Source organism: Sinohyriopsis cumingii, chromosome 14 (assembly GCF_028554795.1).
Source record: "Sinohyriopsis cumingii isolate HCF-2022 chromosome 14, ASM2855479v2, whole genome shotgun sequence".
NCBI lineage: Eukaryota > Metazoa > Mollusca > Bivalvia > Unionida > Unionidae > Sinohyriopsis > Sinohyriopsis cumingii.
In genome coordinates this window covers 121,426,695-121,451,978 of record NC_142974.1, presented here as the reverse complement: position 1 = coordinate 121,451,978, position 25,284 = coordinate 121,426,695, and the positions used below count along the sequence as shown (strand labels likewise).

At 36.9% G+C, this 25,284-nt stretch overlaps 1 protein-coding gene across 2 annotated transcripts in view; it reads right to left on the bottom strand.

The window, feature by feature from the left end:
* Positions 1–25,284, bottom strand: part of LOC149784730 (uncharacterized) — a 384,805-nt gene that overhangs the window by 342,886 nt on the left and 16,635 nt on the right. For both annotated transcript variants that reach the window (XM_089932760.1, XM_089932759.1), the window contains exon 6: positions 11,327–11,406. In XM_089932760.1, coding sequence (XP_089788886.1) covers positions 11,327–11,406 — 80 coding nt within the window. The remainder of the gene's footprint in view (positions 1–11,326; positions 11,407–25,284) is intronic.

Genomic DNA, 25,284 nt, shown 5'->3' with positions numbered 1-25,284 from the left:
ATGAAGACGTTTGTAAATGACATTATATGTACCTCGTTAACGACATCGAGTGATAAATTAAACACGCTGCTGTCTGAGTATGATGTTCACAAGGAGACGTTCATGTGTTTCTAAGAAACCTTCAGAACCTGATAGACTCGCCAGTGATTTCTTTGTAAATTAGCACACGCCTCCTCAAATGTGTTGCTACAATTGGCTATACAACTAAAAATGAACATAAAATTATTCTTCTAAGAGAACCAACATCAGATGATGATGTTGCATCAAGAAAATAAGTGGACAATATCAACAACGCGATAACGAACTGTGTTAACGACAAGTGAAAAATTAACCATGTTGTAATCTGCTCAATGGGATCACGTAAACAAGTTCTTGAATACTCAAATAGACTTTCAGAGCCTTCTTCGGATCTCCTATGACTTCTTTGGAAATCCAATGGTTGCCGACATTAATCTCACTAGAATGTATCTAAGACACCGAGATCTAGTTAGCGTTAAAACATCAATTAACAAAATGCTCGCAGAAGTACGACCAAACAATCAGAAATAAATGGCGCTAGTGTAATTCATAGACTCCATTCATCAATGTGGTAAATACGATGGGGCATGGATTAGCAGCATGGTCATAACAAAATAATACCACCAGAATACCGCTGAGTCACAAGGTTGTACTCTTTTCATATTTCCGCACTATCACGTTGGTCATTGCTTCACTGAGATAAATAATCTGCATTTTAAATCGTCTCTCCAATGATTCTATCAAAGCTGAACTTGTTCTTCCAGAAGTGATGTTTTATCAAGAATCTGGTAATTTAAAGAAGATTCAGGAGTATGTATTCTTGCTAAATAATCATTTAGTCATGGGTCTGATGTTCCAAGATAAGCTTGTGCTACCAAATACCATCCCATCACAGTTTTTGTTGACGATGAGTATATGTCGACAGCATAATGGGACTAAAAGAGGTATGGTGTTGATATTTCAATGGTGGCGCTCATCATTGGCTCATGTACTATGATAGCTATCTTTCATTCTTTTCTTGTTGTAAATTGTATTCTATGCTGAAGTCCATCAATGATTTACTCGATTTTATATTATCTTGTAGGAATGCCAATGACGTACCAGTCGGCAATTTAATTTCCTTTGGTGTCATCTGTATTTGTATGCTAGAATACTAGCGAATTCTCACTGGATAATCCACCAAATGATTTTGATCTGATATTTGGCCAGCTATAAGAAACTCGTAATTGTACCAGTGAAATTTTAAGCAACTGACCATTGGGTGCTGTATTGGTGTGTCGGCGACAGCGTTGTTTCCAATAATTTGTTTGATTCATGTAGTTATTTCTATAGTCATTATTATATTTTTACTGAGTCTAAATGGGGCTTTCCAACAATGCACTGGGGATCATTTTTGTGGTCCACTTACGGTCTTGTGATACAGATAATAAACATCACGAATTTCAGCAAATTCACTGTCTGATATATCATCGTCGTTTAACCCCATTGACGTTGTGAATGATATATTAATAAATGCATGCATTGCCGCTTACACTATGTCCGTGTGCTCATGTAATTTCTTACCGGGGCATGCAGGTAATCACTTCGCGATAATATTAAGGCTACCAGCAGCACCAATAACAACAGCAACACCAATTCCTATCACTGGCGACATCACATATGTCAAAGATAACATACCGATTAACGATGTTGTTTCAGCACTTAACGCGGACAATGCACATGCAACATGGTCGATGAAGATGATGCGACTGCGGTATTTTTTCCGTTGTTTTGTCACATGCTCGTGGATGACATTTTCCAGCGATGCATTACACGCACATGCTTAATAATTATATATGTAAGATTGTGTGGAATTCATTCTTACCATATCTGGTATTAATTAATCAATTTAGGTGTTTTCAGATTAATTCCAGACACCACCAATACGCCATGAGAGTTACTTCTTTATCTTCCGGATCCAGTATGAATAGTTCCTCCGTATTTTGATTTAGCACGATGATCACGATTCCTTCACGAGGTTCGCCGTTCCATGGGACACCTTCTTGAGGTATCCTTCATGAGGCTTTTATCTTATTGGTTATTTTTGCGAGTTCTATGGTGCTTCTTCCTATTTTTCACTTGTTCATTGTTCATTGCAATAATGTGTGCATGGACAAACCGCTCCCTGCCAAACCCTAGGTTCCAAATGACATACCAGCAAGGTTCAGAGGGTTGCTCAAGTGAATTTGCCTTGGTCAAGCCATTATCAATGATCATTCCAATTACCCGCGCTATTCAACATCAGCTTTTCCAGGCCTGGCTATTCCCCCCCCTTACATGTCCACTACGTGATTAGAACCCAAAAAAAGGTTCAGCTTGGCAACCTTTGGTGGCCATGACCAGCAATCGTTAAACAAAGTCTCGACTGCGCCAACCTGTATACTTTGAGGCTCGTTGAAAAACATATATTTCAGAACTACGCCACCTTTTTATACAACACTAACCTTTTAGCGGGCAAGAAGTTATTTAACACTTTTTTTACTTTCCTGGAATCATTTTATGCAGTGGTGCTCCTTTAAAATATCATGCATCTGGTGGACTGTCTCATTACCATTTATAATATTGGTTGTGTGTTTGTTCTTGTTGTTGTGGGCTTTAACGCCATTTTTCAGCACACGATAGGCTATGCATGGCTGCCAGTATTAATGGTGGAGAAGAACCCGGGAAAACGTCGGGAAGAACCACCGACCCACGAGAACCCACTGGCAAGCATTCTCACATACCCACATTGGCTGGTCGTATGTCTTCTGATTAAATGATGTAGAGACAGTTTTAAAGCAAGTCGGATACATTTCACAAATCAGCTTCATAAAATTATGTCCAGAACCAATATTCCGCAAGTTCAAAGTCTTTGCAAGTCATAGTACTAAATTAAAATAAGTCAAGGAATGTTTTGTCTGCTCTTATGCTTAATAATGTTTTCATAACAGTTTTCTCATTCCAGCATTTAAGCACACCTGTTGCATCATGAGTACATTGCTTGGCAAGGTCAGGTAAGACTGATCATTTATTTTCTCCCAGAACTGCTGGTGTTATGTCATCTGTTCAGCCATGTAGACAATCAGTTATATATACTAAAATGTTATCGTGCACACATAATTCTTGTTGATGGAATTTGTTATTTTAAAACAAACTGCATACCCGGTAGTCAAATTACATTGAAACCTCACGACATAAGGCAAATCCTGCTACGTAGATTAACTAACTTCACTCATCCACACGTGGTTAAAACTAGGAATACAGTTTATCGTTTTGATAAATATTCACTTAACAATAGCTTTAATGAAAATAATTAAAATTATGGTGTGGTTAAGTGTCTCTATGTGTGTCTTAACATAACTAAATATACTACGTTGCTAAAAAATAACACGTGTCACGAGGTTTTAAGCATTCCAGTAGATCAATGAATTAAAATACATCCTGGGAATTCCATGTTATTTATAAATCAGCACTTGAAGGATGCAACATTGGTTTTTGTTATCAAAAATTTGATATATTATCTTATATATACTGAAATCTTATTGGGTTTTTTTTAACACAGTTTCTATAGTTTTTAATTGATTATATCAACTGTTACACTATGTACTATATTTCAATGAATATCATATATTTTCAGCAGCATATATTGATTTTTTTCTTTCATTTGTAAATTTACATAGCAAACTGACTGTGCATTCTTTTAATTTGCCAGTACCTGCCATTGTTATTTTCGCTTGTGTAACATCTAACTGTCTTGTGAATTCATGAAAATGCACATAAAATAATTTTATAAATAGTAATGGTTTCTAATCTTGGATTTGGTAGGAAACCTTAGATAATCATTAGTGTCTTTAATTGTGACCCCCAAAATCGTTTATCATAGTATCGTTTTAGCGTTCTATATTTTCTCCACCCACAAGAAATATAACATTCAGAGGTTCGCCTCACACTCATTCCGCATTTGATGCATGGTTTTGGCTCTAACCGTCCTCGCAGGACATCTGCTAAATGAAATCCACAATACTCATTACAACAAGGACTTCCACAGCGGGTCGTTGACCCCATCATAAGCCACTTTCAACTATGTTTTGCTTGTGACATTATTATATAATATTTCGTGATAATGGTCAAATAGAGAAAAACTTGCCTTAGTTATACAATTGGTAGTTGGATTTTAACAGAACAGCAGTATTATAATCTCACTGGAACAGAGACTAACACTTCCTAAGTAACAAATTGCCCAATAAAAATTAGCGAAATCAGATTAAATTGTTAAATACCAAGAAAGAAGAGTTTTCAATATTATCTGTGATTAAATCAGCCATGGCCAGGTTTGATTTTGACAGAGAAACCGATAAAAAATACGTCTGCCATGTCATTTACAATTATTTGTTTCTATCAGAAAATGTGTGGGTAAGCCGGTCACAGAACAGTTTATAAACGAGCCACGAGGAAATGGACTGACAGGGCTGCATGCATGGAACATAGACAAATGGGCAGAGTATGTTGGAGAGAATGGAGCAAAACAGAAGATGTCGCCGAGCTGGAGAAGCGATTATAGTTTGTTTATAGTAGTAAAAAATAACCGATGAGGTTTTGTAAAAGTCTGGCAAATATATTAGTAAAGGCACTCCTATAGTGATAGTCGACCACAACAAAGACAACAAAATAGTACAGTATTAGTAAAAACGATCCTGTCTCAGTATGGCTGTTTCCGGAATCGGATGGGTGGGTGGGTGGTGATCAATTTGTGCTACCATAGAGCAAACTTAATCGCAAAAGATCTCGTCATACGCAGATGAAACAGGTAGAGCTAAAATACATCATTACGAATCGGCATAGATGAGTTGGTTATAAACTGTATTCCAATCTCGTCGGTGGTTGCTTGTGTCACCAAACAAAAATATTGGAGCCCGAAGCAAAGGGACTTTATTTGAAAATGTTCAACACTCATATATTGAATTAGGACACAGCATCCTTTGAAACAGAAAGTACAATCCAGATGATGCTATTTCTGTTGATATAGTGGCTTGTTATACCTCAGATTTTCTTGAAGCCGGTGAATGCGCCGCATTTCTCATGGTTTGGACACTCAAGGTATGAAATGACCTGAGTTGTGATAAACGGTCCGCTGCCAGCAATGAATCTAACTGCATTTGCCGAGATTGAATAATTTGAGTTTGCAGCCAATATTCATCTGGTTGTTGTTTTGTCTGGTCGTAGTTAGGCTCCAACAGAGCTAATGATATATATGCATAATGCAGGGATAATGACATCGTTGACAGTGAGTGATTAAATAATTTTATATAGGCCACAAAACAAACCTGGCTGCCAAACCCAGCAAGTAGTGATGTAAAAGATATGTGTTACAAAATTATTGGCAAATTTACCCATGGTGCCCCACCTAATTACAATGCCGCTCTGTATAAGGCTAATTATGGACCGAGCACAGCTTGATTTTATAATCCCATATAAAGCAGCAATAAGGTGTTTTAGCCACCTGGAAGCATGTAAACCTACCAAATGAAAACACAATCGGCACTATCATTAGCTACTAGGACGGTGATTCAGCACAATTTACTCACTCGAATTCTTTGATGCTTGCATATGCATCAATAAACGTATTATCGATGATTAACCGATTTCAAATGAAGTTGGTGGAGTCGCCATTTTATATAAGTGAATCAAAAATAGATCTTTTAAAAAATCTTTCGAGGTTACACACCCACAACACCTATTCTGCACCATGGGGTCATCGAATAATACAAAAATGAGAAAATACTTAATTATTCTGAATATGCAGATCATAAACCTCTTGGTATTTACTAATGCAACAATAAATTATCAGAATCGTCATTGTTACCATCGGTCCATAATCCAATTTCACAACAAAAAGGGGTTTAACTTAATGGTCCTGGTGGTTCTGGTAAAGGTACGCATGCGTTAGAATTATTTTGAAATTCAGATATCATAGTGCAAACCGCAACATACCGCCTTGCCAGGGAGCTGAAACAGAGGTGTGCTAAGTCTTGCACTTACAGCAGCTTCTTTCCATGACAAGGTGATGATTGGATTCCAGAGAGAATGCATAAGAAATGTAATCCTAAAATCATCATTTGGGACGAAATATGTACTGTGACCAACGAAATGTTAAAAATGGTTCTGGATTGGCTGTCAACGAAATCAAGGGTTATTATCATATGCAGCGATTAAGTACAATCTCCTCCATTTACAGGAGACTCACCGCACAACTGGCTATTTATGAGGAAATGCTGAGGAATCACTAATCCAGTGAATAATGATTGAGAAATGTAAAAGAACTAATTAGACTTAAACCAGATAGAATTTAATTTGAGATAATGAGCATTGTATTCCAGAAATGGTGATCAATCATTTTTTAAACTTACGGCACCCTAATGATCTAATAGATGCGATTCACATCAACCTGGATTATTTGCGTTTCATAAGGAAAGCTCTCCTGAGTTGCCAGTTTCACTGTTTTATCGGTCAGCGGATACCCGTCAACGTAATATTCTCGTTTATATTCCAGGCACAGTGATACATCAAAAGCTCGTTTTTAACGATAAGGTTAATGTTCTTATTGAGGTTGTTGAACAGGCTGTAGGATATACAATAACAGTTCATTCGTCACAGGGGCTAACAATCTCAGATTCCACTACTTGGATTGTCAATGATCTTGTCTAATGTTCAAATATAGTGTATTTGGTTGTATCCAGGGTTCCATAAATGTCTGAGCTGCACAGGATGATTGATAATCAACCTCAAGTTGCACAAGGATCCAGCACTGGAATCCCCTTCATGCCAATCCCCATGTGCCAATTTACGGGACTTTAGTCAACGGCACCATACAAAAATTAGTTGGCTATCAGCGAGATGACAAAAACAAAACAAATGCGAGTTTGATCCTAATGTTGAATTCATCATGACGCTGAAGCAGAGACAAAATAATCACTGTGCTTGTTGTAACACAATAATGCTTTGGCAATATTGTCCTAATGACCCACAACAATTTTACGGTTGACATAATCGATAGTAGTTTGAGCCACACGCAAAAATGTCGCGCTGACAAGTTTTGAACGCAATCGATGTCGAGGAGCTAGTGTCCGTTGCTTGTAACTGTTCACAGACAAATCCACATTGAGGATCCACTGAATCTAGTTTATAGATTGTAGGCCTGCCATGCTTGAAATTGTATGTGTGTTTACACTGCAAATGGGATCAGTTGCTCTGGATTTGCCATCTTTAAGTTCACCATGTTTATATAAAACCTGACTGCCACATTGCTGCCCAGCACTGGTCTCTGTGAAAGACTCACCGGCAAGTCGCGCCGCTTAATTTGGATGTGTTTCTTCTTGACTGCATCAATGGTTTCATAGCAATTTCATGCATGACTGGCTCTCTAACTCAGCTATCACACATGGTAGTCTCACAACCCATTCACAACGTCTGTCCTTGCTTAGTAATTCATGGAAGTACTGACGTCCAAACATTCGTTCCGTAAGTGTTCAATTACATCGTTCAATAATTGCCTGATTAAAATATATGGTGCTTTGTATTGTGAGGGTTTTGCAACAGTGATGATACTGCACCAATAATTTATTTTTCGGGAACAACCTATAGCAACTGTGACCACCGTAAAGGTCGACACGAATAAATGCATTCTTGATAGCTTGCAACGTCGATGACCGTAAATGAGTGTTTGTATGTGCATGAACGACATTTACGTGATGTGCCAATGAGCGTGTCAAGTGGAAAGAACAAGATATCTTCCAGATGAACTTTGTTGGGAGTGCTGGCATCAAACCGTTAATGCTGAAGCATTATAGGTGGCACTACATACATTTGCCATATCGCCTGTTGGGATCACCAATCTGCGGCAACACCACGTGTGACACCTGTTTAAACCACGAGTTTCAGAATCGCTGCTGTATCCTTTCCGTGTCCACTTGAACCTTAATAAATCAACTCCATTATTATAGTTACTGGAAAATTGATTGCTCGCCCCCATTGCTCGTTTACCATTCATCGCTGATCTTATCAAAGAGTTGGCTAGAGATTCTCACATGCTTTTAAATTGATTGACTTCACCATGTGCATCAACTTCATATCAGCGATATGACGTCTTTGCAGATCCTTATTTTCATATGGGACTTCATGAGCATGGCATGCTTCATCAATCACATTTACTGGACATCCACCTAGTTTTGGTGGATTTTTTTCCGTCAAGTCTGATATGAAATCGGGTTCCAGGACCACAGTAATTATATCCTGGAAGATGTTTTTCACCTGGTTACTTAGCCCAAGGAGTTCCTAGTAATCCCCTGAACACCGCAGCAATATCACCACCAAGAAGGCTCACAAACATATATTTTCATGCCGCATTTTATACACTTGCCTTTTTTCGTTGATGCTCTTAAGGTATTAGTATCCGTGACTACCATGCATCAAGCACAATATACACTCATGATAATGTATAATACATATTCCTACAACATGAATGTGACTGACTTTTGAGCGACACAAGATGAAGCACCCATAAAATGCTCAGTTGTTGCTCAACCTGATAATAAGATTGCTCAAACTGGATGAACTTTATTCATTAGCACCATCTGCAGATGACAAGCAATTTTATGATGTCCTCAATGAATTCAATGAAGTTGGGAATGACCCCTAGTCATCCAATACAGGTTTTCAAATGTATCAATGACATCAACGATGTACCATCGGTCAAAAATCTTGATGATAGTATTAATAATATCACTGTTTACGACAATGCCATGCTTGATAAACAAACAAATCCAGCCAGAATATTTGTACGAGGTAGACGTAAAAACATAAATGTCATATACATTACACAGCAGTACACTCAGATCCCCAAACTGATTAGATATAAAATTAACTGTTTGGTTATCTTCAATGGCGTTGATACAAATGCACTGCAAAATATTCATCATACCTGTTGTCCCATTGACATGGACGTAAAAAAGTTTAACAACTTTCTTCCTTATGCTCAAAACCCACAGAGTTTCATTAAATCAGATTTCACAATCCAGCAAATGATATCGTATTTGTTTTGATAAACTCATTGGTTGAGCACTTGTTTGTGGATCAATTACAATCTGAAGCACCCTAGACAGCACCAGGTATCTATGGGTTATTTTTACCTACCCAGGCCAGGTTTATTGTTTGACACCAGTTCAACCACAGCGGAATCTGCCAACAAGGCTTACATACCAAATTAATCATACCTGAATCAGATTTTGGCAATTAAGAAATCAACATTTCGTTTTAAAGGCCTCGATTCTAAAAATGGACCATTAAAAATATCCAAACGAGCTCGGTTTAAAACCATTACTTGTATTTTGTTTGCCCAAGGGGTATCGCAGCACGTTGATTCTGGGGTGGATACCCCTGCTGCTGTGTGTTTCTATGTGAGTGTGTGTGTCTGAGAGAGAGAGAGAAAGAGTCAATTACATTGGGAAGAAACATGAAGTATGCATGAGCTTCAGGAAACAGTGTATGAGAAATTTTCATTGTATTTGTATTTGTGCCTTTTCCATTTGTTATTAAGGCGATTGTACAGGCCAATGGAGAGACTGACTTTTGTATAGGACTGTAAACATGTCCTAATTTGCATTCATGATCTTAATAGCAATAATCATAAAGGTACATACAATAGTAAAAGTATAGCAAATAATTATTACCAAGTATGATTTACTGATTTGATAAGGTGAGGAAAGAAAACAATAAGTAAATATTGCAATAACAATATATCCTTTCTTTCGTTGCAGTTTAGCAATCCAGACATAGAGATCACTGATATGAAGTGTTAAGTTGCATTTGCCACCTGCAAAAATTTTTTTTCAGTAAGGGTCTAATATTTAACTTTATATAATTGCTGGTAATATAAGGTTGTCTAGTTATTATTATTGTTGTCTGCACCTTATTATTATCTCAGTTCAAATATGGTTTTTTAATCTCTCAGTGTTATCTATAACGTAAGCATGGATATATTGCGCTGATGTAAGCTTATATACACATACAATACAGTTGTAGTGAAGGTCCCACAGTGTTTTCAAATTTATGAACATAAATAAGGGGTCTGGAAAAAATTACGTGTATTCCTCAAATGGCTGAAAACAAATGTGACTAACTATAGCTTTATTTCTTTGTTTTAATCAACACATAATATACGAACATTTGTTTAGCATTATCAAGGGTTACAAATTCTATTCTTGTTTCATGAGATGAAGTAGGAAATGTACTTTGGAAATTACATGTAGCATCAATGACACAGTACAGATTTAAGTTTTATAATTCCTGAATGCATGAAGCAAACTCTGGCACTTAATTATCTCCCTTGGATTGAAAGACGCCATTGTAAGAATAATTTGCAGTTAAAATATTTGGTAATACATTTTAACATGCTGTTTGCTTCATAATGGTTTTGTACTTTACATAATTTTATCAGAACTAAATGGTGCATTTATTTTTTTGTGTCAATGTGAAAGATGTCAATGCTAGGTCTCTACCTATTTACTTGGTCTGATTTGGTAAGAGCACTTGCAGAGGCAGTCATTTTATTATTTAGTTTTTTTTTTGTTTTGTTTTTAATGCTAGCAACAATGGCACCATGTAAAGGGATGTGAGTATAATTAGTCTATTTTCCACATGAGTGCTACAGAACTCGCACTATTGATAACGAAACCATCCCAGATGTACATAGGAAAAGTAGAAATACTTTTAAAGTTTGAATAATTTTCGTTTATTTATTAAAAATAACATGCACCACCCTGATGTTTTAAGCATCATATGAGTAACATTTTGTATGGATTCATGACATCCGCATCTTCACGAAATAGCTGAAATTACATATACTGACTGTAGCGAGTGGTGTACTGTTCTGCATTGTATGAATCAGATTCAGACCACCTATATCTTCTAACTAGTGGGTGGTGTACAATCTGTGTTGTATGAATAAGACATCCAACACTTACTGTAGTGGATTGTGTTATGCTAGCATTGTATAAATTAGCTTTTAACTGTTTACATTTACTGATTATAGTGGGTGGTGTACTGTTCTGCATTTCATGAATCAGATTCGGACCACCTATATCTTCTGACTAGTGGGTGGTGTACAATCTGTGTTGTATGAATAAGATATCCAACACTTACTGGAGTGGACTGTGTTATGCTAGCATTGTATAAATCAGCTTTTAACTGTTTACATTTACTGATTATAGTGGGTGGTGTACTGTCTGCATTGTACCTGTTCCAACGGTGTTGATGTCACTGGAGTACCAGGTTCTATTCTTTCGCTACTTCCCATGACTTCTGGTTTTCTATCTCCTGTGCATAAAACAAAATGATGTTAGCTTTAGCAATACCATCATTACATTGATTTTAAACTGGAGATAAATTAAACTATACATCTAGTACCATATATGCATTCAAATTGTCGACCATGTATATACCACACTGTAATCGTTATTGCATTTATTTCAGATGATGGACCAAGTAACATACACACTACTAATACCATGCTTCCATTGAAATGATGGAGCACTGAAAAGATTGCAAGTCCTCTAGTACTATCCTTACTTTCATCTCAGATGAATGGTTTAAATTACATATCTCGTAGCATGAATACATTGAAATGATGCACAATGCAAACTAAAATGCTGGTATCATTCTTGCATTCATTTCAGATGAGTGACCATGTAGCATACACTTCTAATGCAAATGATGGACAATGTGAAATATATTTCTAGTACCATGCTTGCATTCAGAAGAAGGACCATGTAACATACACTTCTAGTATTATGTTTGCATTCAGGTTATGGACCATGCAACATGTATTCCAGATGAGGGACCATTTCAGTCGGCTATAACTTCATCAAAGTACTTCACAGCATGTGTGCTTTTCTTTCTACAAGTTTATGTGTAACTAACTATAGCAGCATTTGAACGATACCGACATGGTCCAGATTTTAGATGTGTAGCCTTTCAATCCCCCACACAATTATAGTTTGGATGACAGTCATCTATTTCTTCAATGTTTCCATACACATATGGTCTGAACCACTAATATGTACTTCTCGAATCAGACCTATAAATATGGTCCATACGTCAGACACACAATTCTTCAATCTGACCACAGGCATGATCTGGAGATCAGACGTGAATGTTTCAGTCTGAGCATGCACATATGTCCCAAACCTCAGATATATATTTCTTCGAGCCTACATGCACATGGTATAGACTACCATGATGTACTTCTTCAATTTCACTATACACATTTGAATGGAACTCGTATATTGCTGCAGTCTGAAAATAGGTGCATGGACCAGACCCAGAGACTCTCTTTTGTGTCGTGATCCAGACTATAAATATGTTTATCATTAATAATGACCTTAATAGCTAATCCACAATCATACGGAAAATTTAACCCATGTATTATGTTGTTTACAAAACAGATGTTTTACTGGTCAGTCAAAACATGAACTTGATTTTGAACAAGGTCAAGTGAAAAATATAAGTATACATAACATAAATCATTAACAAAAGCCAACAAATAATACGAACTGTGTATAGATAACATCATGGAAAAGTCCATTTATTGATACTCTAGAGAAATCAATGTGAGGCAACTGCATTATCACTGAATATAGCTGAATAAAAAAGCTGATTACTCCTAAATAAACAAATCGACCTATGTATAGATCATGGCGGCATTAACAAATTTGATGTGTGTTCACCAGGGTAGGAACAACTGACCCATTGAAAGCTTAAAGTGTACATTATATGTCAATGTAGAATATAATTCCTGAAGTGGAAGAAATATATATCGATACTGTACTTAAATTAAAACATAATCATGTAGATCTTACAGATTTCTAATAATATATAAAACCAATGACCATGGGAACAATCTAAGGTGAACCCTGCAAAATATTACTCAACTTTCTTCATTCTTTAGCTATAATGGATTATCATTTGTAGAAAGGGTCACCCTTTTAATGATTTAGCTCCACATGAACATTACGTTCTAAGACAGGTGAAAGGCTACATTTTGATACACTTTGGTCTATTTTGTCTTGCAAATTAGAACTATGGGCAAAGTGCAAAGAGAATGCAGTTCAGACCAAAAATGTCTCAAATCTGTATGCTGATTTAAGTTTCCTCGGTGTGATCTTTATGGAAAAAGGGAATATAATTCAAGTTAACCTTTAGCAACGAAGCGCTGGAGATAGACACGCTCAGATACATATCCGGTACCCATGTAACCATCACATGTCTTATCACTTTTGGAACTCTATTTTGCATCCTGGAGGTCCAACTTGATTCTTCCCATAGAACATCATGGGTCAGAGATAACAAACGGCCAAGTTCACTCTCATTCAATAGACATATGGACAGGTTGCATGGATCAAATATCCCATAACCCATCCCAATGGATGACCCTAATGATATCCTCCTCAAACTGATATCCTATTTACATTGCGACTGGTCTAAGCCATATGTCATGGAATAAGGCAATAAAATAATTCGGTTTTGCATTAAACGATGACAATGTATATTTGATTTTTGCTGATGCGTACAGCATTAACTAGAGTAGCTTGTTTTATTACAGTCTTGTTTTTTATAGTATAAATAGAAAGGTTTTACTACAAGCAGTACATCATCGTTTGGATCTTGTCACGGTTTGGAACCACAAAACTACAGCCATATGGCTGAAACTGGGGGAGGTGTGGTGAACCAGAATGAAACTGAATGGACGTGTTGTTGCACCAGACTGAAACTGGCAGAAAGTGTTGTTGCGCCAGACGGAAATTGGTGTGAGGCGTCAAACTCAAATTGGAGGGATAGTAGTTGAGCCAGACAAAACTGGTGGAGGGTGAGGTTGAGCCCGTATGAATCTGGGAAGTTCAACCAAATTGGAACTGTGATATTTTATAAGGTTTTTTGTTCAAAGCATGAAGTTGAACCAGAGTGCACCCGGCGTGGGTCAGAACATTGATATTTTGTTCTGTTTCCATTTTATATAGTATACTGGGTATATGAACCGATGTCATCATTATCATTGGAATTTCAGCACTGTGTCCTCATCATCTCAATCACCGTCATATCATTAGATACATATATATAAAATTTACCGTGTGTGCGAGAGTAGGGTATTGCAGAGATTGTTTTACTTACTGTTTTTGTGCCTTCATCTCAACATACAATACTCAAGTCTCGTCAAACATACACATTGTTTTTGTGTTATTCATTTAGTCCAAAGCCCATTCATTTTTAATTCTTTTAAACCTTATACTAGAGATCATGATGGCCAAACATCAATTTTACTGGCTTAAGCATTCATAGCCCATCTTTCCGTAAGTCTGACATGACTTTTACAGACTTGTGCAGGAACCAGTCTTACTCATACCACCTCAAGCCACTCATTCGGCATGATGCCACAAGTAGATCCTCACATCTCAACAGGTGTCGCTTCACAAGCTCCCTGCACTCTGCCATGAGGAGAGCTTATTTCCACAGCGAATGTCTCAAAGTCAAACTTCCTAATTCAGGTCGTAATATGAGTTTAGTGAGCAACAGACCCTGTCATTCTTCACCAGTTAAGTCTCAAGCGTTACATGGGACCATAGCCTCACCACATACAACCAATATGATGTTGCTTACTCTGCCAATACTGGCATCTATTATGTCTTTTCTGAGGGAACGTTACAATTCAGCTTTCCATGCCTCCACTGAGGACATTTCCCACCATTTGAAGTATTGTCTTCAGACTCCATTAACAGCAAACCCAAGCGCTCCAGCATCTGTTGATCTTGCGACAAATGGAAGATTGCTACTTCAGTTACGTTCACACTCTGGGTTAGTTACAGACGTTTTGGCCCACCTTTATCATCAGCTCGTCGGAGATTCTATCAATTGCACACCCACCAGTCTTTCATTCGGACACGCATCAGTTTGCAGTGATCTTGCAGCTTTGTGGATGAAATAGCCACACGCCATACATATGGATTGGGTGACCTTTGTTGATACTTGGCCGTTAGTAAGCAATATCATAGCCGCTACTTCGCTGTTAGAGTTTCGTTCTCTCTGGCCTTCTTCCAACTGTTGGAACATAGCTAATCTTCTTCCAATCAGAATACGACGGGGTATGCATGGGAGTCAATCTCATGTATGACCCGAGTGCTGAGCGGAGGTGCTCAGCACACTTTGGCCAAAGACGTAACCACAGCCACTAGTTCAACGGGTGGAGGAAACTCGGTGCCCTCTGCCTGCACTCACCTGTCGGACTAATATACAAGCACAGCCTTTATCCTCTCAATGTCCCGATGGATGAAGTACACAAAGAAGCCATCAAGGAGACATACCTCTCACCGACTTCAGAAACCACAGTGTCGATAAAGGGATAGCATGGAAAATCAAAAAGGATCCTAGTACACCTCATGGTACATGACCTCTGAAAGCCATCCTATCAAAGTTCAACCAATCCAAGTAGTTTTACTTCATGGAATAATCGGACCTAGTTGCATGTCAATGATTTGTTCATCTAGGTATGCTGTTCTATACACAGGCACTATATTTTGTCTTCCTCAGGATATGGCATTGAAACGACCAATGGTAGCACCTTACTTTCAAAGAAATCTTTTCTGCATGGAATTTCTCAACGTGACAACATACATCATGTTCCTAGGTTGCCTTTTATTGCACTGATATTGTTTTAACTGCACAATGGTGATTTATCACCAGTCCCCAGACCTTGGCGTCATGATATAAGACATACATTTAACGACAAGAAGGAACTCAATCCTACAGTGGTGATTTATCTCCAACAAGGAATAGTCTAGTCCTCAAACCTTTGCGACATGGTGTGAGAATGTTGTAAGTGGTGTTGTCATCAACAATTCCACATACATGTTCGTCATATCCGTGGACTCATCGAAGTAATGATCGACCAGTTTTCATGAAACAGTCTCTTCATCCCTGTGCTCTCATTCAGATCTGTATCAGATGGAACCGACCATTGGTGGGCCTCTTTGTTATAATAGGGAATGCCTCAATCCCATCCCATTTCCCTCCCTTCCTGGACCCAAACGCTTGGGAAGTCGATGCCATATCGCTGAATTGGACCATCTGAACGCATACACTTATCATCCAACACCTCTGATTCCAAAGGTTACACAGAAAACAATTGGATTAGCATGTTGCCTATGGGAGGAGTAGTATATCAACAACCTCATCAATCCTGCATCAGAAACCAGTCGGGAAATTCAGGTATTCGATCGCCTACTTAAACAACCACAGTGGCAGTTGTTTGTTCCTTGCCCGGAGCTTCTAACATGCATGTCTGGAACTTCTCAAACATACAATCAGACGTAAACAAATTTCGTAACCAGTCAAAGTGGACATTTTTGCTCAGACATGATGGCTCACCACTCTAAAAATATATGAAGTCAATGGGAAAGTTTCAGCCAGATGATCCCAAACGAACATATGCCTCGATACCACATATAGCAAATTTCCTCCTCTGGCTCTTTGATGTGGGCAGGGTAGCGCTGAGGTAACGGGATGTACCTCCCTCCATCTCTTACCTATTCTCTAAAGAACTATGATTGGGTAAAGGATTCAAAGAAGAAACCAATTTCTCCTTTTGAAAAAAAAATGTTTCTTTGAGAATACTGACTCAATCAAAATACACATACACCCTCCTATAGGCAGCGTGCCTTCCTCCCCATTAATAACCGTAATATTATTACACGTTTGCCGCCAAGTCTTATACGTAATGTGTGATGTGTGATTTGTATTTTTAACAATGCTTTAAAATATTTTCAGTCATATTGCTACGATGTCTTAATTGTGGCAGTTTATAGTGATATCTAGCACTGGGGCATCATGCCACAGACATGTAGCATGATGTCCAACCCATTCACATTATCATGACACCAGTCTGACCAGTCCTAACACTAACCACTTAATGTTAAAAAGACATTGTAATTCAGTCATAATACAGAATATACACGGCAATATTAAAAGCTTTTTAACCTGTCTCTATGAATTTGGTACGTACAATTATAAACAAGACCACCCCAAAGTCTTGTGAACTAGATCCAATTTCGACATCACAGATGATTGAGTGATTAGATTCAATACTGCCTTCACTAACTAATGATATCAATATGTCTCTCTCATCTGGAGAATTCTGACCATTTTTCCAAACTGCTATTGGAAAGGTTTTTATGAACAAACTGATACTTGATTCCAGCAATTCAAAGAACTACTACAAAGTTTGGAACCTCTCATTCATGTACAAATCTTAGAAAATATTGTTCTCTCCTCATCTGTTTCTCAGTTGAATTCCAATAAGACTTTTCAGCTATGTACAGTCTGCATATCACCATCCTCAAAGTACTCAATGTGCCCTTATGGGTGTACTTAAGGATCTTCTCTCTGCTTTGAGTAGAAAGAACAGTCCTCACTTTCAACTTGTCTGCAGCATTTGACACAATATGCCATGATATATTAATTCACCATCTCCAGAATGCATTCAGTTGTCACAGTACTTTTACGATATTTCAAATCATACCAGCCAACCTTGCACAGATTAGGTACATAAATGGAAAACATTATATCCAATATTAGGTATTTCAAAAGGCTTTGTTCTCTATGCCATATTCATCATTCTGTACACTAAGCTACTTTCGAGTGTCAAAAATCGACATCCAATTTCTCACCTGCCCAAATGAAGTTAATATTACCATACAAAGCATCTTCCGATTTGAAGACATATATGACAGGTAAGAAGTTGCAGATGAATGATAAATGATGAAAACAGAAAACAGATGACAAAACAAAAGCCATCCCTATCACCACACAAAGACTTTTTCATGTCTCAAACAATATGTATCAGCAATATAAACATTAAATTTACACCATATGTATGAATCATAGAGGTCACTCTATCAGTATGCTCTCACTACACCAAAATGTTGTGAACATGCAAGGCTGGATATCTGGAGCTGAGACGTACAGCTCTATTTGCAATTTTCTTTAGGTTGAAACCAGAAAAATCTTGTAAGTTTGTTAGTACACTCAAGACTGAACTAATATAATTCATTTATATCTCAGTTCTATTGTATTTATAACTAATTATCGTCAAAAGAAACTTCAAAACATGGCTAATCGGATCAACCTTAGAGTAAGAGAAACTGAGCACGCTCCCCCTGCTCTGTAAACTTCGATGGCTACCCATTTGATCCAGACCCTTACACAAAATCTGTTCACTATGTGATATTGTACTGACTGGTTCCAGCCCAATATACCTATTTGACCTCATTCAAGTGTAATCCTGATCTAAACACCTATGCACTTCCTCTGACGTTTGTATTTTTAATTTCTCTCTGTTAACCAAAGTTATATTACTTGTCAGGGTTCAGCAACATAAAATGAATTGCTCACAGGCCTTAACCACAACGACACTGTGATATCACACATTATACACTTGTCTTGTGTTTGTTTCTCTATGAAAAACTACTAAAGCACATTATACATATGCCTTGTGTTTATTAGTCCAATAAAGAATAATTAGGATTTTTAACATAGCTTTAACAATTTTTCAGTCATATCGCTACGTTGTCTGCAGTGTGGCAGTTTACTGAGATGTCTAGCACTGGGGCATCATGCCGCAGACATGTAGCATGATGTCCCACTCAGTCGCATTATCCTGACACCAGTAAAACCAGTCCTAACACTAACCTCCTAATGTTGAGTGCCTAACGAGGCAGCTGTTAGTATCGTTCTTGTAAGTCTTTGGTATGAATCGGCCAATGTCCGTTCTGGTTCTCTTGTCCATAACCCAAAATTCTCTTCAGGCTAAGTATTATGGTCCAAATGCAGCTCGAAAGTACAGTGACTTAAATTATGTCATTAACACTCCCGGGGAACAAAAATAAGAACAACTCTGCAGCATACATAACCTGTCTCAAACAGTTAGGATTTAAGCAATGAAATGAAATTAAACATTTTGATGTAACCATTATTCCAAATTCAGAAATATTTTTAAAAAATTATATTAGAAACTTTCACATATACAGCAACATGAAAGGATGAGCTAAAACAGCTATTATTTGAATATGAGCTATTCTTTTCAGCTGTTCGAACATAAACAAAAAAAATCTGCCAAAACTGCAATTTCCATATAGGACTAATCCTCTCCAATAGGAATGCTAAAAAAAAGAAAATTAGTTTTTGGGAAGAAAGATTTCATTGAACTAAGTAAATGTGACTGGAGTTTTCCATATATTCTTGTGCCGAAACAAGATAATATTTTTAGCATGTGCACTGAATATAGAACAATGAACAGTGTTACCAAAGCTGATTAATTTCCACTGCCAACAACTGACGACTGCATTAACAAAACTGGAAATACAAAATGCCACCAACTTTGATCTTTTGAAGGATTCTGGCAAATTCCGCTGACAGAAAGGGCAAAGAAATTTTGGCATTCATTACTCCAATAGAACGTTTCGCCCTCTGGGATGAAAGGTTTGCCATATACTTTCTAATGTTTAGTGAACATGATTAGATCTGGTCTAGATAGTTGCAATTCTTACATTAATAATGTCATCATCTACAATGATATCTGGAAAGATCACTTGTAGACAATTTGGAAATTCTTTTATGGACTCAGTAATTCAAATTTGACAATTTAAGTAAGGTGAGTTTTGCTTTGCTTGTGTTAGAGGTTTAGAACATAGTGTGTGACCCGATCAAGTTAAACCTATAGACGATGGCTCTCCCCGAATTCCTCGTGACTATAAGTTAAAAGCAGCTGAAGAAAGTTTTGGGTATAGCTGGATAATTGCTGAACCCATGATCAATTTATTGACTAATAAAACCATTTTTAATGGTCACAAAATGACGAAGGCTTTTCTTGAATTAAAGGCCATACCTAAGAATGCACCAGTTGTTTCATCTACAAATCTCGGTCAAGCATTTAAAATGTCTATTCATGCAAGTGATTTGGATTGATGAAGTATTCATTCAAGAAGAAACAAATGGTGCAGATCATCCACTATGCAATGATTTTTCTAAACCATTATACAAGTGTCGGACAAATTACTCCACAATAATAATAATAATAATAACAACAATAATAATAATAATAATAATGATAATAATAATAATGCTTTATTTATAAAGGGTGACTCATTAGTCAAGGACTATTCTCCCTTGAGGCCGTCTTAAGGAGAGTATAACAATGCACATTATATGAAGATATCAATAATTACTCTTTATTTTAACATGTTTAGTATTAAAATACTAAATTCCGGGGGCCCCGAGAGGCCGAGTAGTCTAAAGCGCTCTCTGTTATGGATCACTGCCATCTCACCTCTGTCTGCGTGGGTTCGAGTCTTGGATTTGGCTAACGTGGGTATGTGAGAAAGCTTGCCAGTAGCTTCTCGTGGGTCGGTGGTTCTTCCCGGGGTTTTCCCGGGTTCTTCCTCCACCATTAATACTGGCCGCCATGCATAGCCTATCGTGTGCTGAAATATGGCGTTAAACCCAACGACAACAACAACTAAATTCCATTATCTGTTAGAAACACATACATGCTCATGATATCTTTTCTTAAATACTCTAATATTTTCAGCAGATTTTACATGTAGTGGAAGTTTTTTCCACAGAACTTTACCAGAGTATTGAAAGCTCTTTTTAAATTGCTCTGTTCTTGGTTTTGGTACTAGAAGGTTTCCATGTGATATTGATCTCAACTGGTATTGTGTTGAAAAAGGCCTGAATAAGTCCTGAAGAGACTCTGATGCAGTTCCATGTAGACATTTATATAAAAGAAATGCCTTGTGAAAATCAATCCTGTCATATATTGTGAACCATTTGAGTCCTGTAATTAATGCTTTTGAGGGATGATCAACAGATGCATCTAAAATTGCACGTGCTGCTCGTTTCAGAAGTTTATAAATCCTGTCAAGCTCAGATTTAGTACAGTTTTCACATACATTAGAACAATAATCCATTGTTGGAAGAATATATGACTTGTAATATAGATTGCGAGTTTCCATAGGTAAATATTTCTTGATTCTGCTGAGAAGGGCAATTTTGGATGACAGTGTTTTATAAAGCTTATCATTATGGTCATTCCATAATAAATTATTATCTATGGACACACCTACAAGTCTTTCATGTTTGACATTTTCTAATGGATGATTATTTATTGCAAGAGATAGTTTTGGGTTCCCTGACTTGAGTAGCTTGTGTGATGTCCCCATAATCATACAATTTGTTTTATCTTCGTTAATTACCATCCTATTTTGTTGTGCCCAGTTTTGTACTCTAATAAAGTCTGAGTTTAATCTCATTTGAATAACTTCAGTATCAGAACTAGACGTATACAAGGTTGCATCATCTACAAACAAATCTGTAATTGTGGATTCATTATTTAATGGTAGATCATTGATATAGATAAAGAAGAGGAGAGGGACCAAAACTGAGCCTTGAGGGACTCCTGAATGAATAGTGCGAGTTTGAGAGCTAATATTGCCAATGCTTACTTGTTGAGACCTTTGGTTTAGGTGTGATCTAAACCAGTTTAAAGAAGGATTATCACACCTGTAACAGTTCAACTTTTGCAACAGAATTTCATGATCAACAAGATCAGAGGCTTTCTTGAAGTCAAGGAAAACAATCCCAGTCATATGTCCATTATCCATTTCCTTCAGCCAAAGATCAATTAATTTGGTAAGTTCTGTTTGGCACAAGTGGATCTTTCTAAATCCTGCTTGCGCTTTATGAAATAGAGAGTATGTTTCAAAAAATTTATAGACCTGAATGGCTGCACGCTTTTCAAATAGTTTTGACAATACAGGTAGAATTGATATTGGTCTGTAAATTCCTGGATCCTCCTTTTCTCCTTTCTTTAAAGATAGGTGTAACCTTTGCACATTTCAGTGTTTCTGGAAAATTACCACTCATTATACTTAAATTTATGATATGCATTATTTGACTTTGTTATTACTGGTGCAACAATTTTAAGAATTCGTTGACCAATACCATCCAATCCAGAGGATTTATTAATATTCACCTTAATTAGCATATCAAAAACATCAGCTTCACTAACATTAGATATTGAGAAATAATTATCATCAGGAATTTTAGCTCTTATAAATAACAGAAGAGCATCAAGTTCAATTGGGATGTTAGTCTGGTTCTGAATACTCTTACTGGAGATGCTTATGAAGAAATTGTTGAACATTTCCACAATGTCTTGTACAGATGTTGCTGTATCATCATTTTGCTTAATGCTATGGGGAAGACAACTGTTCTTGGGTGGGTTCAGCTCTTTTAGATGCTTCCACAATGTTTTGGTACTCTTACTTTCATTAATAGCCTGTTTATAGTAGTTTTCTTTTGCCTTATCTATCAGGTGCTTAATTTTATTCCTCCACTTTTTATAGTTTTTCATGTCTTTTTTTTCGTGGAAATTATCTCTTAGGTGCCTGGCCTCATTGATCTCAGGGGTAATCCACTTGGGTGTAATTTGGTGTTTAACCCTTTTTGTTTTAATTGGGGCATGCTTGTCTAAGGCTGCATTGAACATCTGATACCATTTGTCCAAGGCAGTGTTGACATAGCTATATTGCAGACTGATTGGAAGGGTTTACAAACTAAATCATTTAAGAACATTTCCTCATCAAACTGTTTGAAGTCCCTGTATTGTATTTCAACGTGTTGGCCATTTTCAGATGATTTCGGAACATGTCTAGTTATACAGACTGGGTAGTGGTCATTCAGTGCATACACTGGCACCTTAATTTCACTTATGTTTTCAGGTTTATTAGTATAGACATGATCAATGATAGTAGCACTTTTATCCGTTACTCTAGTTGGGGTGTTAATTAATTGAGTAAAGTTGTAAGTTTCAAAGTTACTTATCCATGTTAATGGAGGAGTTTTCATGTAGTCAATGTTAAAATCACCTAATATGATAATTTCTAAACCTTCCTTTAGTAATGCTTTTTGAATTTGAACCTCAAATCTATCAATCCAATCAGCTGTGTAACTAGGTGGCCTGTAAACTGAACATAAGAGTATTGGCTTCGATTGGGCAAGGGTTACTTCAATGCAGATACTCTCTACCCCTAGTCTCTATATCAACACGTCTGTTATAACTAATGGAACTGTCTACATAGAGAAGAATACCCCCACCCCCATGGAGTCTCTGTCTTTTCTTTCAAAGTTGAAGCCCTGTATTTAGAGAGCCAAATCATCAGTATCATCGGAAGGAAAGGTTTCACATAGGCCTAGAATATTGACTGATCTAGTTTGCTGTAATATTAACTTTATCTCATTTAGTTTAGGGAGGATGTGTTGAATATTTAGGTTGATTACTTGCAGACCTCTTTTGAGGTGCCCAAAGACATGACAACTTTGATCAGAGGATTGACCTTCAGACAAGGTAGTATGCCATGTATTGTCTTTAGACTTGACAGATTTCTTTACATTGCCTTGATTATTTACATAAGTACATGAAGAAGATAACATACAAGATCCATCTCTTGTACCATGACCACATGTAGTGGATACATGAGAATGTTCAATATGAGACTGATTTGCATACATACAAGATGACATTGACATATTAGACACTTGGGGGGGCCTCAGAGGGAGAAGTAACTTGAACAGTATCACATAGTTGTTTACAAGTTAACAAGTTGCACTTTGTACACAAATCAGATAGTGCCTGAAACCTGTTTATAGAATTATAATTATTAAATTGAAAAGTATACACATATTCTATTGCATTTTGTTGCTAGATATGTGTTGCATAGGCCTGTACATCATAGCCTTCTACCTATTGGTATGTGCACAACATTTGCTTATGTCCTAGTTCGTTACGAAGATAGCAACAAATCTGTTTTCCATGCAGACACCACTGTGTTACATGACCGTGCTCTCCACAATACAAGCAGTTGTCTGACTCATGCCTAACCCATTTTATAAGTCTTATGTACTGGTCTATATTCCTAAGGAGCATGGCAGTACCTCTGTTGGACAAGTGGATTTGGTCTCGCTGGTATAATTGTTGGTTCACTCGATTGTCTTTGAAGGTCCAGTATTGCGGAACAAAGAGTATTTGGAAATTTGTGGCTCTGACCATCTAATACCTGTAGAAGAGACTCATCTTGTTTAATTGGTGTGGTTGCATCTGTTTGTGTGTATAATGATTTTTTTCTAATAGCTGGTTTTGGTATGGTCTGAGTGCCCTGACATGCTCTTATATTTTGGTCCTTTGACATGTTTGTGTATTGAGTTGTCTGTGTTTTCTGGCACACTTTTTTGCACCTGGTTTATCCATTTGAACACTGTGTAGACTCTTTGATTTTAGTGCAGAGAGTTCCTGTTCCAACCTTTCTAATTGGGCCTGGAGAATACCTATCACTACTAACAACTGTATGGAGGTACAAGGCTGGTTATGGGTTCCATGGAACTCAAAGGAATTTGTTGCACCTAGCATAAACTAAAGGAGGAATGTTTGGCTGTGTTATTGGCCTTGCAATACATAGTTCAACTCCTTCTCTGATTAAAATACTCAGTGATCATTACCACTTTACTTTAATTAGCAAAGTGAAAAACAACAAATATGAGATTATTATGTTAAAGACATACAATTTTGAAATCAGGCACATCAACGGAAACTATTTTCTAATAGCAAATGCATTATCTCGTGTATAGAAGTATTATATTGCTTCAAATATATATTGTCTCATTCTTAACACATCATCGTATGGAATATTTGATCACATGCATATCTGACTAAAGTTAAAAGAAAGCTTTATGGTATATTTTTCTTATGAAGGGAGTATTATTAATTGTTTTGTAATTTTTGTTTAATTTTTTTATCCATGATTATTGTATGCATATCTGTAATTTATACTAGATATCAGTAGAAAATGACATTAATTGTGTTATAAAGTGACAATTATGTTGTAAACGGTATTTCTGTTTTTATTGTGGATTAAATATTCAGATCATTATTAATCAACATAAACATGTTTGGAATCAAGGACATTGGTTTCTCACTTGGAAATTCTGTAACTTGTTAAGAACTAATAATGATTTATGATTTTCATGATTTACAAGGGAGATAACATATACACTAGCTCGAATATTGTCTTAGATTTTTATTGTCATGTTGTT